The 13,399-nt window shown below is 41.9% G+C and overlaps 1 protein-coding gene across 1 annotated transcript in view; it reads right to left on the reverse strand.

Moving 5' to 3' along the window:
- Nucleotides 1-6,047: 6,047 nt before the first annotated feature.
- SLC51A (solute carrier family 51 member A) overlaps nucleotides 6,048-13,399 on the reverse strand; it is a 30,400-nt gene continuing 23,048 nt past the window's right edge. Inside the window, exon 9 of the mRNA XM_066590187.1 lies at nucleotides 6,048-7,079. Within this exon, the coding sequence (XP_066446284.1) occupies nucleotides 6,964-7,079 (116 nt within the window). The 3' untranslated portion in view covers nucleotides 6,048-6,963. The remainder of the gene's footprint in view (nucleotides 7,080-13,399) is intronic.

A 13,399-nucleotide genomic window follows, 5' to 3' on the forward strand; every position in this document is an offset into this window, starting at 1 on the left:
GGGCCGTACCACAGGCCTGGTCTAAAACAAACGTCGGGCTTTCAGCCTCCCTCTCAGGGAGTAGCTCCAGTTCTCTCTCAGAGCCTCCCCTAGCTCCGGCTTTCAGCAGGGAACTCAATATCCTGATAGTTGTAACTCCTCCAGACACACCTATATGGCCATCTCTGCTGATTAGCACACAGCCAAGCCCTCTAAAGGCCAACTTATATAATGCACTTCTACAATATATACAGGAGATACCCAGGGTATACCAGCATGGTCCATCAAAACAATAATGACCACCTGTCTGTGAGTTACATGCTCCGCCTGTAATCTGCATAGGAAGGACCTGTGATGACATCACTGTCATGCATCAGGGGTGGACTACATCCCCTACAAACCCCTGCGGCCTCAGTTGCTATAGAATAAAAAACAACCACCTGACTGTGAGTGATTGTGTGAGTTACTTGTGAAGATGCCGCTGTCATGGGATCAGTCACCCGAGCTCTGAGCTCGGCCCCTGATCACATGACGAGGACATCATCACAGGTTCTTCACTTTACTAAAAACCTGCAGAGCTGGACAGCAGCTGTGTGCATACAGCACCTGTGATGAGGTCACCATCCGTCACCTGTGTGGGAGGAGTCCAGGGGTGGAGCAGTGTGCAGGACTCTGCTGTGCTGGTTGTGATCCCTGTTGTATGGCATGAAAAATGTATGTAGGTGAGCTGTGTGTGTATGATACGTGCATGTAGCCGAGCTGTGTGTGTCTGTGAGATGTGCATGTAGCCAAGCTGTGTATGTGTGTATGCGAGACGTTCAAGTAGCAGAGCTGTGTGCGTGAGATGTTCATATAGCAGAGCTGTATATAGTGATATGGACCAGGTTGGTATAACCTGGATGTCTCCTGTATATAATTATATGCACAGCCAGTATAACTTATACCAGCTATACATATATTACATGCGGTGCACACCTCGGATACACCGCATGGTCCACTCCACTCCCCTCTTCCACTATCAGACACCACTGGCTGGACCTATCATATGGCCAGCAGTGCACTGAAAGACAGCAGTTGTGTCGCGCACCAGGGGAATCTGCAGCCTGGCTACCCCCTGCCCTGGGTGACTGCCCTCTCTAAGTGTCACCAGAGCTGGGCCACAACGTTTAAACAGCATATGTCAAGGGCCCTGTTGGCCAACTTAGCCAAGGGCCGGGTCACAATTGCATCCTTTGGAGCAGTGTTTCTCAACTCCGGTCCTCAGGGACCCCCAACAGGTCAAGTTTTCAGGATTTCCTCAGTATTGCACAGGTGATGTAATCAACGTCAGTGCCTCAGACATTGCCACAGGTGTTCTTACTATGAGATATCTTGAAAACATGACCTGTTGGGGGTCTCTGAGGACTGGAGTTGAGAAACACTGTGTTAGAGGTATTCCGGTTCCTTAATGGTATATACACAATCAGCAGATTATCGAAATTTCTGACTGTCCATGTACGTGTCTCCAAAGCAACCCCTCTTTCTGCTTTTGCTTCACCAACTTTGCTGTATATTAGGACTTTTATTTTGTGTGTGTTTCCCCCGATTTGTAATGTGCTGCGGAATATGTTGGTGCTGTTAGCAAAACATTCGCTATTTGGTATGTCTTCAGTTGGCCAAATTAAGTGTTATTGCTCAAGCAAGCTTATAAATCACATACAACATTGAATGTGTTAGGAAGTCATCTAATTTATTAGTCAATCCACAGCAATATTTATACAAAGACATTTGAAACAGAGCAAGAAAGCGCCTCACTTGCAATAAATAATAATTTATTATAATCAGTTATTAACTCCTTAACGCTACAGGGCGTACGTTTACCTCCTGCAGCGTCTGGGTATGTATGAAGACAGATTGCTCGTGGATCTCTCTCCATACAACGCGGGCGCTGGCTGTTTCATACAGCCGACCCCCAGGGGCAACAGCTCCGAAAAGCGGCATGGTATGATCAGAACTGTTAACCAATTCTCACAGCAGCATTTAAATCTCCAAAGGATGTTAGAGATTGTAGGGAGCCGTACGAGTGTTATGGCAGCCAGTGGCCTTCTGAAAGGCCCCAAAGCTGTCTTGACGGAATGCCCATCCAGCCATGCACATGGAGTGACTTCATAGACTGCCTGCCCGATCGCAGTATGATGTAATGCTATGGCATTACATCATACTGCAGGAGCGATCAAGGCATCGCATGTTGTTGTTGCCTCTTGCGACTAAAAAAAAAAAAAAAAAAAGTAAGGACAATAAAGCTTTACTAATTATTAAAAAAAACAAACCTTATGCCATATTTATAATAAAAGAATAATAAAGTTAAAAATACATATTTGGTATCGCTGTGTCCGTAAACTGCTGCATTGTTTTCCTTAGGGCTGCTGGCAGAATACAATGTAATCTCCCGACTCCCATGGAGAACACAGCATGCAGTCTGTTAAGAGATACTTTAGGTCACCTTAAAATCATCCTTCAGGCGAAGAGTGCACGATGGAGGCATTTATATGTAACGATTATCACTCATTTTTGGTTGTTTGAACAAATTTTGAGCGATAATCATTATGTGTAAATGGGCCTTTAGTTTGCACCACCTAAAGCCCCATTTAGACACAAAGATGATCACTCAAAATTCGTTCAAAAGATAGCTTGAATGACAGTTTGAGCGATCATTTTGCATAAACTACTAATGGGCACTAATGCCCATTAATAGCTTATTAGCTTCTTTCGAGTGCAAATTAGCCCCCCTTCCCTGCATGCAGATAACAGCAGGTGCCCTGTTATCTGCATATAGCTCCATTGTTCTCCCCCGGGACAGCAGCTAAAAACAATGTTATCAGTGCTCACGTGGAGAATCACAGTATGCGGTACCTGCTATCAGCTGGCTGGCCGAACAATGGTTTTTATGCTGAACTAAAAATCATCATTCAGCTGAAAAGCAAACAATGGTAGCATTTACACGCAACGATTATCGCTCAAAAGACATCCGTGTAAATGGGGCTTAACTTTTAGGCAGTATTAGCAAATAAGCCTGATTATCTCTATAATACAATGCCATGTGTAAACAGCATTTGTCAGGACATAGAGTGCTATGACTCTAATCTATGGAGCCGCAGGGACTCTGCATGCTGCTGAAGCCTATTAGGAACATACATTAGTGTTCAAAAAATAGCAATGAGATTGGAAAAGCAAATAAAGCGCAAAATTATTATAGAAACTTTTATTTTCATAAATGCAAATGTACTGGAAATACTAAACATTCAATTCCAAGTCAAAACAAAAACAGTTTGTGTTAACCCTTTACAGAAAGTCAAGTAAATAAAAAGGAATTTTTATTCAAAAAATAAGTGTCAGCATTTTGTTAATAAAATATCAAAAGTGTAAAAGGTATAAACTGAAAAAGGTTTAAGATTTCACTTAACTTTGTATTACTGAACTAATATTTACTGGCATTACCATTGTTTCTGAGAACTGCTTGACATCTGTGTTGCATGCAGTCTACCAACGTCTAGCACCTCTGCACAGTTCTTCTATATTTTTTGATTTTGCCTCGTAAACCACATTTTTGATGTCACCCCAAAGGTTGTCTGTGGGATTAAGGTCAGGGAATTGGGTTGGCCACTCTATTGCCTCAATCCTGTTTGCCTGTAACTAGAGATGAGCGAGCATACTCGCTAAGGGCAATTACTCGAGCGAGCATTGTCCTTAGCGAGTACCTACCCGCTCGAAAGAAAAGATTCGGGTGCCGGCGGGGAGCGGCGGGGCAGAGCCGGGGGAAACGGAGGGGAGATCTCTCTCTCCCTCTCTTCCCCCCGCTTTCCCCTGCTCACTCGTGCCGGCACCCGAATCTTTTCTTCCGAGCGGGCAGGCACTCGCTAAGGACAATGCTCGCTCGAGTAATTGCCCTTAGCGAGTATGCTCGTTCATCTCTATCTGTAACCAGTTGTTTGCTTACCTGTGTATTTTTGGTCATTGTCGTGTTGAAAAACCCATTTCAAGGGCATTTCTTCTTCGGCATAGGGCAATATAATCTCCTCATGTATTTTAATATATTCAATGATCCCTCATATGCAATAAATAGGCCCTACATCACGGTTTGAAAAACGTCCCCATATCATGATTTTTGTACCACCATGCTTTACTGTCTTTACAGTGTACTGTGGCTTCGATTCAGTGCTCTGGGGTCATCTGACATACTGTTTGCATCCGCTGGATCCAAAAAGTTGCACCATTTCTCTTTGGACCCATCAATGTTTCTCTTTGCAGATTTTAACCTATTTAGGACATGTCTTTTTTTCAAAGGTATTTTGCGGGGAGTTCTTGCTGGTAACTTGGCTTCACTTAATTGTCTTCTGATTGTAGCAGTACTTGCTGGTAAGTTCAGACCTTCTTTGATCTTTCTGTAGGTGATCATTGGCTGATTCTTCGCCATTTTGGCTATCCTTCTGTGTCTTTCAGGTTTGAGTTGCCACTTTAAGACATGAGATCATTTTAACCTAACCTAATATTTGCTGCACTTCTCTATATGTTTTTCCCTTTCCAATCAGCTTTTTAATCAAAGCACATCCTTCATCAGAACTTACCTTGAGCTACTCATTTTCTCCAGTATTTCACTATGCACTATAACCAACATATCCAACATTTGCTACCCTTCTACCTTAAATTAGGACCCTAAGTAACCCCTATTATTCCACAGAATTAATGACTTACCCAATTTAACTCCTTACTGCTTTTATATGAAACCTCCCCTTTCAATTAATAAATAAACTACTAAGAATGAGTGCCATGCACATACTAAATGTTGGGTCTGGTTTTTTTTTATCTATTACTTTACTACACTTAAAAGTAAATGGCTTACTATGTAATAATATCAGGTTAATGATGCTGGATTGCTATTTTTTGAACACTACTGTACTTATTTACTTACTGAAGCTAGACTCTGTCTGAACATCTAGCAGCAGTGCACAGTGTTTCCAATCCCCAGAAACCCCTACTTTCATTTTTTCTTTAAAGAAGCTTGGTGTAAGGATCGGTAAAGCATTCTATAATTCTCACTTTGCACTGAATTTTGGCAGATATTTGTTACTGCTTCGCCTGCACATAGGCCAAGCAATTTTAAGTGGGCTTAAAGGGGTTGTCCCGCAAAAGCAAGTGAAGTTAAACACTTCTGTATGGCCATATAAATGCACTTTGTAATATACATCATGCATTAAATATTGGCCATACAGAAGTTATACACTTACCTACAGGGGGTCCCCCCCCCCCCCTGTGTTGGCGTCCCCGTCTCCTTGGAGCCGGCCGAATCCTTCCCCTTGATTAGACGCGCTTGCGCAGTCTGCCCTCTTCTGTCCCGTTGAAAGGGGCCGCTCCAGCGTGCTCGCGCTGCACAGGTCATCTGCACATGCTGGAGCGGCCCCTTTCAACGGGACAGAAGAGGGCAGACTGCGCAAGTGCGTCTAATCAAGGAGAAGGATTCGGTCGGCTCCATGGAGACGGGGATGCCAACACAGGGGGGGGGGGGACCCCCTGTAGGTAAGTATATAACTTCTGTATGGCTCATATTTAATGCATGATGTATATTACAAAGTGCATTTATATGGCCATACAGAAGTGTTTAACTTCACTTGCTTTTGCGGGACAACCCCTTTAATTCAGTTTGCCATCTCTGCTGTAAAAGTTAGAGCTTGCTATGTTGTCATGTTCTGGGAAACACCTAACCGGGATCCATGTCAGTCTAGGGCTCCATGGTTGGGATATATTGCCTTATAAAATAATTGCTGTGGAAATCACTTGTGAAAGCAGAGGTGATGCTAGTGGGACATAAAGTAAAGGTCTTAAATAGACTCCAATGAGTAACAAATATATAAATATACAATAATTCACACAATAATAAAAAATGGATAGTTTGAAATGGAATATTTACTGTTCGAAATTAAGGAAACCTAGGAAGGAACAAGATTGTTTAAGTGGAAGGTGGAAAGGGAGTCATTTGCACTATGATGAGTATAGTACAAGACTATATTTAGAGTACGTGTTGATAATAAAGATCTGATGACAGCTATAATGAGCAATAATACATTTTATAGAAAAAACAGAAGTTGTGGTTTATATCATACATATATCATATACAATATAGCTTGTACAATCTTCCTTTTTGGGAGACAGTGCATCGATATTAGAATACAGTAAGTAAAGACTGCGTAATAAAAGAAGGACTCAACGTCAATAATAATAGTGTGCGGATGCTCCAGCACTGGAGGTGAGTAGATCCTGTGGCCAGAATAAAAAACCTAGACTATAAAAGTTGGGATCATTGGGGTGGTTACATTAATAATAGTTGGAATGGACAATTTGGGTCAATGGAAAAAGTTGTCTTGTTGCCCATAGCAATCTATTAAAATCCAGATTTCATTTTTCTAGGCCAGGTTACCATAGGAAACCTTAAAACTAATAGATTGTTAGCCATCGCAATATCTCTAGAGTTTTTATACGAGGCCCAGAGTGTCCAGCATTTCGTCATAATTCCAATGCATATTATGGGAATCTGCTACAGTGTACATAGAACAGAACTGTATATGTGCTCTTTATTTTCAGTGTTATTTTGTGGTTGTGAACTTAGTGGATAAAAGAGCTAAACTAATGCTGTATGGACAGCACTTCACTCTTATGTATTAAACCCAAGATCTGTTATATCATAGTCATATGATGATTAAGCATTGATGATGCCACTGCAGATGCCTAGAATTATTGGCTGTGAATGGCCTTGGATTATATAGTATTTGTAGAATAAATGCAACTTTAATATTGCAAATGCTCCGATTAAAATTTAATGCAAAGTTATTCAACAATCAATGTAAGAAAATTATGTGATTGTTCATTGAGTCTTTGATATGGTGTTATTATATATGGATATGCATGAACTCACAGAGTATAGTGTATTGGGGCATTGACTATGTGTCTTGGTCACACAGCCTGTGCTTTCATTGTGTATCCTGCTTCTTCATCCTTCTTCCTATATGCATTTCGAGCCAATATTGCCAGTAAAAATGTCTCTATAATCAGCAAATGGTAGTTCATCACTGCAAAAAGACAAATATATAAGTATTATGCACCACAGATATATTAAAACCACGCAAATATATTTAGTACTATATACTTGACTTCAGTGGGGAATGGTCAAGCCAAACCAGTTGTGTCTAGCTGGAGTTTTTGCTTGCATAAAATCCAAGGTTTTGTCGAAAACTGTTGCCGTTTCTTGGTGTAAATCTGAGTTTGTAAATGATGTTTGTTTGTGCAGCATATTTATAAGGCTGAAATCATACATGCCATTTTTGTAGCAGTTACAGTGGCAGTTTTTGATGCATCTTGTTTTGCCACACGCAGTATTGGAGAGTAGATGTATGTGTCTTTCCTTTAACCTACCTTTCTTTTTGAATCTACTTCTAAGATTGGCTCAAAACCTGCCACTTTCACCACTTTTTTTACACATTTTGTATCAGTATTTCAGTATTATTAATTACTCTTGCATAAAAAAGACAGAAGTATTAGCCTAATTTCATAAGGGCAAGTACGATATAAGGCCATGAAACCCGTTGATATCGTGCTCGCCAACATGCGATTTTGCCGAGGATGCATCACTTTGCGGAAGTAACGATTCCGGGACACGGCTGTGGGGCTTTAAGATACACAGTAAATACACGTTACTTGTTTCTTAAATGGCGTACTAAGTATTACGTGTGTGAAAAATATGCACATAACACGCAGTTTCTATACACCCGTGTGAGCCCTAAAACAACTCATGGTGCATTTTGTTTGGATGCTGTGGTCTAGGCTCAGCACTGTTAGGCTGCCTGTCCACAGGCGGGTTTTCATTTCACGCAGTGAAAGCTCTCCATAGCGTTGCTATGGAGAGCACTTTTTTCCCCTGTCCACGAGCGGAGAATCATTGCGATTCTCCGTGGCCGGCAAATCGCAGCATGCTGCGATTTGCCGCGATTCTCCGTGGCCAGCCTATCTATCAGATAGGTTGACTAGTGGAGATCCATCTGCCGGCTCCTGCTCCCGCGGTGGAGATCCGCCCACGGGATACCGCAACTCCCGTTGACCGGCAACCTTAGTTAGCAAGTTGATGTATAGTAAGTGGGCTGACAGGCCTGGACATTTGTTTCATTACCGGTATTATATGTTTCCTTTTCTGCTTGAAAAGCAAATAAAACTGGTTGAGACCTGGTGCACCACAACTGTTCTGGAAGTGCCCGTCTAACCCAGGAGATAGCGTATGTTACCCTGATACAAACCCAAGTGTAGAATCTACACAGATAAATAATAGAAAGATTTGCATGTCTTCCGGTGTTTATGCACAAATACTGATAAAAGTTACTGACCAAAATACTGTTGTGTGAACGTTGCCAAAAACTTCATGGGTGATTCCAGACTTAGTGCTTTTTCCCACCAGCGTTTATTTTTTAATGCTGCGATATCGCTGCGTTCTTTTCAATGGGACTTTCTAATGTTAACATCACATCACACAAAAATCGTAGAAGCGCAAACTTGCGATTTTTGTGCGATGCAATTTTAACATTAGAACGTCCATTTGACATTTGCAGTAACAAAAACGCAGTGATATCGCAGTGTTAAAAAAACGCTAGTGAGTAAAAGCCCTAAAGGGTCTTTTACTTAGGCCAATGATTGCTTGAGCTGACAAAGGAGCAAATTTATTGATCTCATCGCTAGGGGTTGCAATAGTGCCTGGCTCCTTAGAGAACAGGGGCTCACAGGGCCCCCGCCATGTGACGCTTTACTGCCGTGGCCTGTGGGCCCAGCAATCACAGGAAAATAAATGTATGTAATGGGGGAATAAAGAAGCCTTTTTTCACATTTGCAATCCCGTTTATGCTGCCAGTCATTTTCTATTGAGGAAAATAAATGTAGTCTTTGCAGCATCCAAAGTAGTAAAATTAAATCTTCTTTATTCCTCCATAAAAGTACAGTAACTAGCAACGTTTCGACCGTTTACAGAAAGAAATACGGTCTTTGTCAAGCTGTCAAGACCGTATTCCTTTCTGTAAACGGTCGAAATGTTGCTAGTTACTGTACTTTTATGGAGGAATAAAGAAGATTTAATGTTACCACTTTGGATGCTGCCAAGACTACATTTATTTTCCTAGGAAGCAGAGAACAGCAAGGGAGAGGAGGAGGGAGACAGTCAAATTGGCTGGCAGGGAGTGATGATGTCATCATGTGCTGCCCCTGATACCGCTGAACGGAAGCTGCTGCGTCTGCCAATTCTGCTGCTATCACATGAAGGAGAAGTGGTCCGGGCCCCGGAATATGTGTATATATGTGTGTGTATCTATCTATCTGTCTATCTATCTGGGCTCAGTCACACGGGCGTATCCGTGCGCCGATCCGCCCGTGTTACTGCACGAAGAAGACGGCCGCACTGCAGGTGCGGATGACTCTCCACACCGCCGGCAGAAAGAACACATGACCGGCAATGGAGCCGATCATGTGTTCTTTCTTCCGGCGGTGAGGAGAGTTGTCCGCACCTGCAGTAACACGGGCGCATCGGCGTCCGGATGCGCCTGTGTGACTGAGCCCTCTATCTATCAAAAGGAAAGTCCCACAGCACACCTCCGTATGCACAAAAAAGTGCAGAGGCCACGGTAGATATGTGATGCAACAGCCACTTAGGGGACCACGAATCCTTAGTCCCCAGCGTAGTACATCCAGTAGAGAAGCAAATGGCAGCATCAGTGGTGTAGCAAAAGAATATAAATTTTTATTGCTCCATACAGCAGGCAACGTTTTGACTTTAGCAGTCTTAGGCTTGATAAAGACTGCTAAAGTCGAAACGTTGCCTGCTGTATGGAGCAATAAAAATGTATATTCTTTTGCTACACCACTGATGCTGCCATTTGCTTCTCTACTGGATGAGCCCTCTATCTGTCTGTCTAGCTACGACTGGTATAAGCTATACATCTCCCTGGATTTACTGTATATAATTTCACACAATTAGTGCATCAAAAACGTGCAGTTTTTAATAGTGTCTGCAGCTTCTTAATAACGTTTGTGGTCTTTAAATACTGCATGCAGGTTTTTATGTGTTTTTCTTAATTGGGGTTCTAAACTACAGCAAAAACATGAACACACCCTAAGGCCGCTCTCACACGTGTGTTCAGAAAACGCAGCTTGAAATGCGAGAGAAGGTAGAGCCAGCAATACAGACATTAAAGGTGCGGTCAGATAGGTAGGAGCAGAACCAGCAGTGGGCAGTGTCCTTTAGTCTAATGGGGCAAAGCATACTGAGGAGGAGTTTATGGTCAACAGTATGAAATGCTGCGGAAAGGTCGAGAAGGATCAATAGGGAGTAGTCACCCCTCTATTTGGCTATCAGAAGGTCGTTTGACACTTTAGTACCATATATAGAGGGAGATGTATGACTGATACTAGCTGTACTATAATTATATACAGGAGATATCTAGGTTATACCAGTATGGTCCATATCGCAATATACAGGGAGATGTATAACTCTTGCCGGCTGTACATATATAATTCTATATAGGAGATACCCAGTGTATATCAGCATGGTCCACATAACTATATACAGAATGTATAGCCTATACCAGCTATACGGTACATATATAATTATATACAGTAGATACCCAGGTTAGTGTGGTTTCACATCTAAATTGGGGATTCCATTTTTCTGCTCCATTTGGGGAGCAGGAAAGGGGAATCCTCGGACCTATGGTGCACGCATGCCCAATGTTTTGCAGGTACGTGCGTTTGCACGCCTGTAAAACACGGACGTGTGAATACACCATAGGGAACCAATGGTTCTAATAGACCACACGCATACGCTCATCTTAAAGCACCCTTAGGCTGGGTCCACACGGGGTGGATTTGCTGCGGAATACCCCCAGTGGACATTCTACAGGAGATCAGCAGTGAAAAGTCTGCCTCCAAACCAGCACCATTTGGTGTGGATTTTGACATCGGTTTTATTGTGTATTTTTGTGCAGAATTCACTCCCTCATTGAAAAGAGGTTAATTCCACAAGTGAAAACAGCGATACAATTGACGTGCTGCGGAAGTAAGTTACTCACACATGTCAACTCCTGCACAGGTTTTGTGTGGATTTTTTTCCACAGCATGTGGATGAGATTTTCAAAATCTCATCCAATTTGCTGCTACTATAAATGTTGCATAATTTCCATCTAGAGGTTCTGCATGGAAATTCCACATCAAATCTGCCTCGTCTGGACCCGCTCTTGACCCCTTAATGACGTGGCTCCTTTTTATTTTCCATTTTTGTTTTTTCCTTCCCTATTCAAAAAAAAAAATCATAACTCCTTTATTTACACATCGACGGCGCTGTATGAGGGCTTGTTTTTTGTGGGACGAGTTTTTTTTTTTAATTGGTGCCATTTACTGTACCATATAATGTACTTAAAAACTTTTTTAAAATTCTAAGTGCGTCTTGTTGCTGCAGGGCACAAATTGCAACAAAATTGACATAATAACTTTATTCTATGGGTCAGTGCAATTACAACAATACCAAGCTTGAATCGTTTTTTTTTCTACTATACAACTCTTTTTTTCAGACATTTAATTTTTTAAAAATTATTTTTGCCACCATCTTCTGCGTGCAATAACTTTTTATTTTTTGTCAATGTAATTGTGTGAGCACTCATTTTTTGCGGGATGTCCTGTAGTTTATGTTAGTACCAATTTGGAATATGTATGACTTTTTGATCGCTTTTTATTGCGTTTTTTCTAGGAGACAAATAAACTGGAAAAGTGCATTTCTGGCGGTCTTTTTTTTTTTTTTCGGACGACGTTCACCGTGCGGGGAAAATGATGCACTACTTGGATAGATCAGACTTTTACAGACGTGGCGATACCAAATATGTATTTTTCTTTAATGATTTAGATTTTTTTTTATTATAGATATGGCAAAAGATGGGTGATTTAAACTTTTATAACTTTTTTTTTTCTTTACAATTATTAAATTATTATCTTATTTGCACTTTTCTTTTAAAGGAGATGTCCCGCGCCGAAACGGGTTTTTTTTTTTTTAAACCCCCCCCCCGTTCGGCGCGAGACAACCCCGATGCAGGGGTTAAAAAAACCACCCGCACAGCGCTTACCTGAATCCCGGCGGTCCGGCGTCTTCATACTCACCTGCTGAAGATGGCCGCCGGGATCCTCTGTCTTCATGGACCGCAGGGCTTCTGTGCGGTCCATTGCCGATTCCAGCCTCCTGATTGGCTGGAATCGGCACGTGACGGGGCGGAGCTACACGGAGCTACACGGAGCCCCATAGAGAAGAGGAGAAGACCCGGACTGCGCAAGCGCGGCTAATTTGGCCATCGGAGGCCAAAAATTAGTCGGCACCATGGAGACGAGGACGCCAGCAACGGAGCAGGTAAGTAAAAAACTTTTTATAACTTCTGTATGGCTCATAATTAATGCACAATGTATATTACAAAGTGCATTATTATGGCCATACAGAAGTGTATAGACCCACTTGCTGCCTCGGGACAACCCCTTTAAGCCCCCCTGGGGGATTACAACATGCAATGCTTTGAACCCTCCTGCAGTATGACGTAATGCTATAGCATTACAACATACTTCTTTTTGACAGGCAATCTATCAAGCCACCCCACGGGGATGGCTTCATAGGCAGTCATAGGCAGTCTCCTAAGGCAGCCCTGGAGCCTTTCAGAAGGCCCCCGGCTGCCATGACACCTGCACGGCTCCCCCGATCTCACCGCGGAGGGGCCGTACGGGACAGCGGCATTTAAAGGGTTAATAGCCGCGATCGGCTGCACGGCCAATTGCAGTTATTGCCCGCGGGTGTCAGCTGTAATAAACATTTTTAGTTACGTTTTTTACATATTTTAGACTTTAGCACGTGGGTTCTGAAAAATAGTAGTCACACAAATTTACAAAATGTTCTTATTTAGTGCATGCATAGTAGATTTGGTGTAATATTTTATGGCAATAAATATCAGCAGAAAGACACTTCATATTGTGGAGACCCACAACTTCCATTTGCATCTGTTTGTATTTGCATGTCATGTGCTTCTGAACGAATTTGTTTGATCAACAAACAGCATAAAAGAAATATCCTTCAGGGAGAACAATAACTTAAATTTCATTTACCATATATGCCAATAGAAATGGATAAATAGTATGACTTTAGTCAATGTTTGGTCTACAAACACACCTCACCACATTGCGAATAAAGTGTTATATATTCAGACAAGAAAAAGACTACAAGACAGTAAAAAACTATGATGTGACGTGTGTGTGTATGTGTATATATATATATATATATATATATATATATATATACAATATATATATATATATATGTAGTGGCCCAGAACAC

This window comes from Eleutherodactylus coqui, chromosome 1 (genome assembly GCF_035609145.1).
Source record: "Eleutherodactylus coqui strain aEleCoq1 chromosome 1, aEleCoq1.hap1, whole genome shotgun sequence".
Lineage (NCBI taxonomy): Eukaryota > Metazoa > Chordata > Amphibia > Anura > Eleutherodactylidae > Eleutherodactylus > Eleutherodactylus coqui.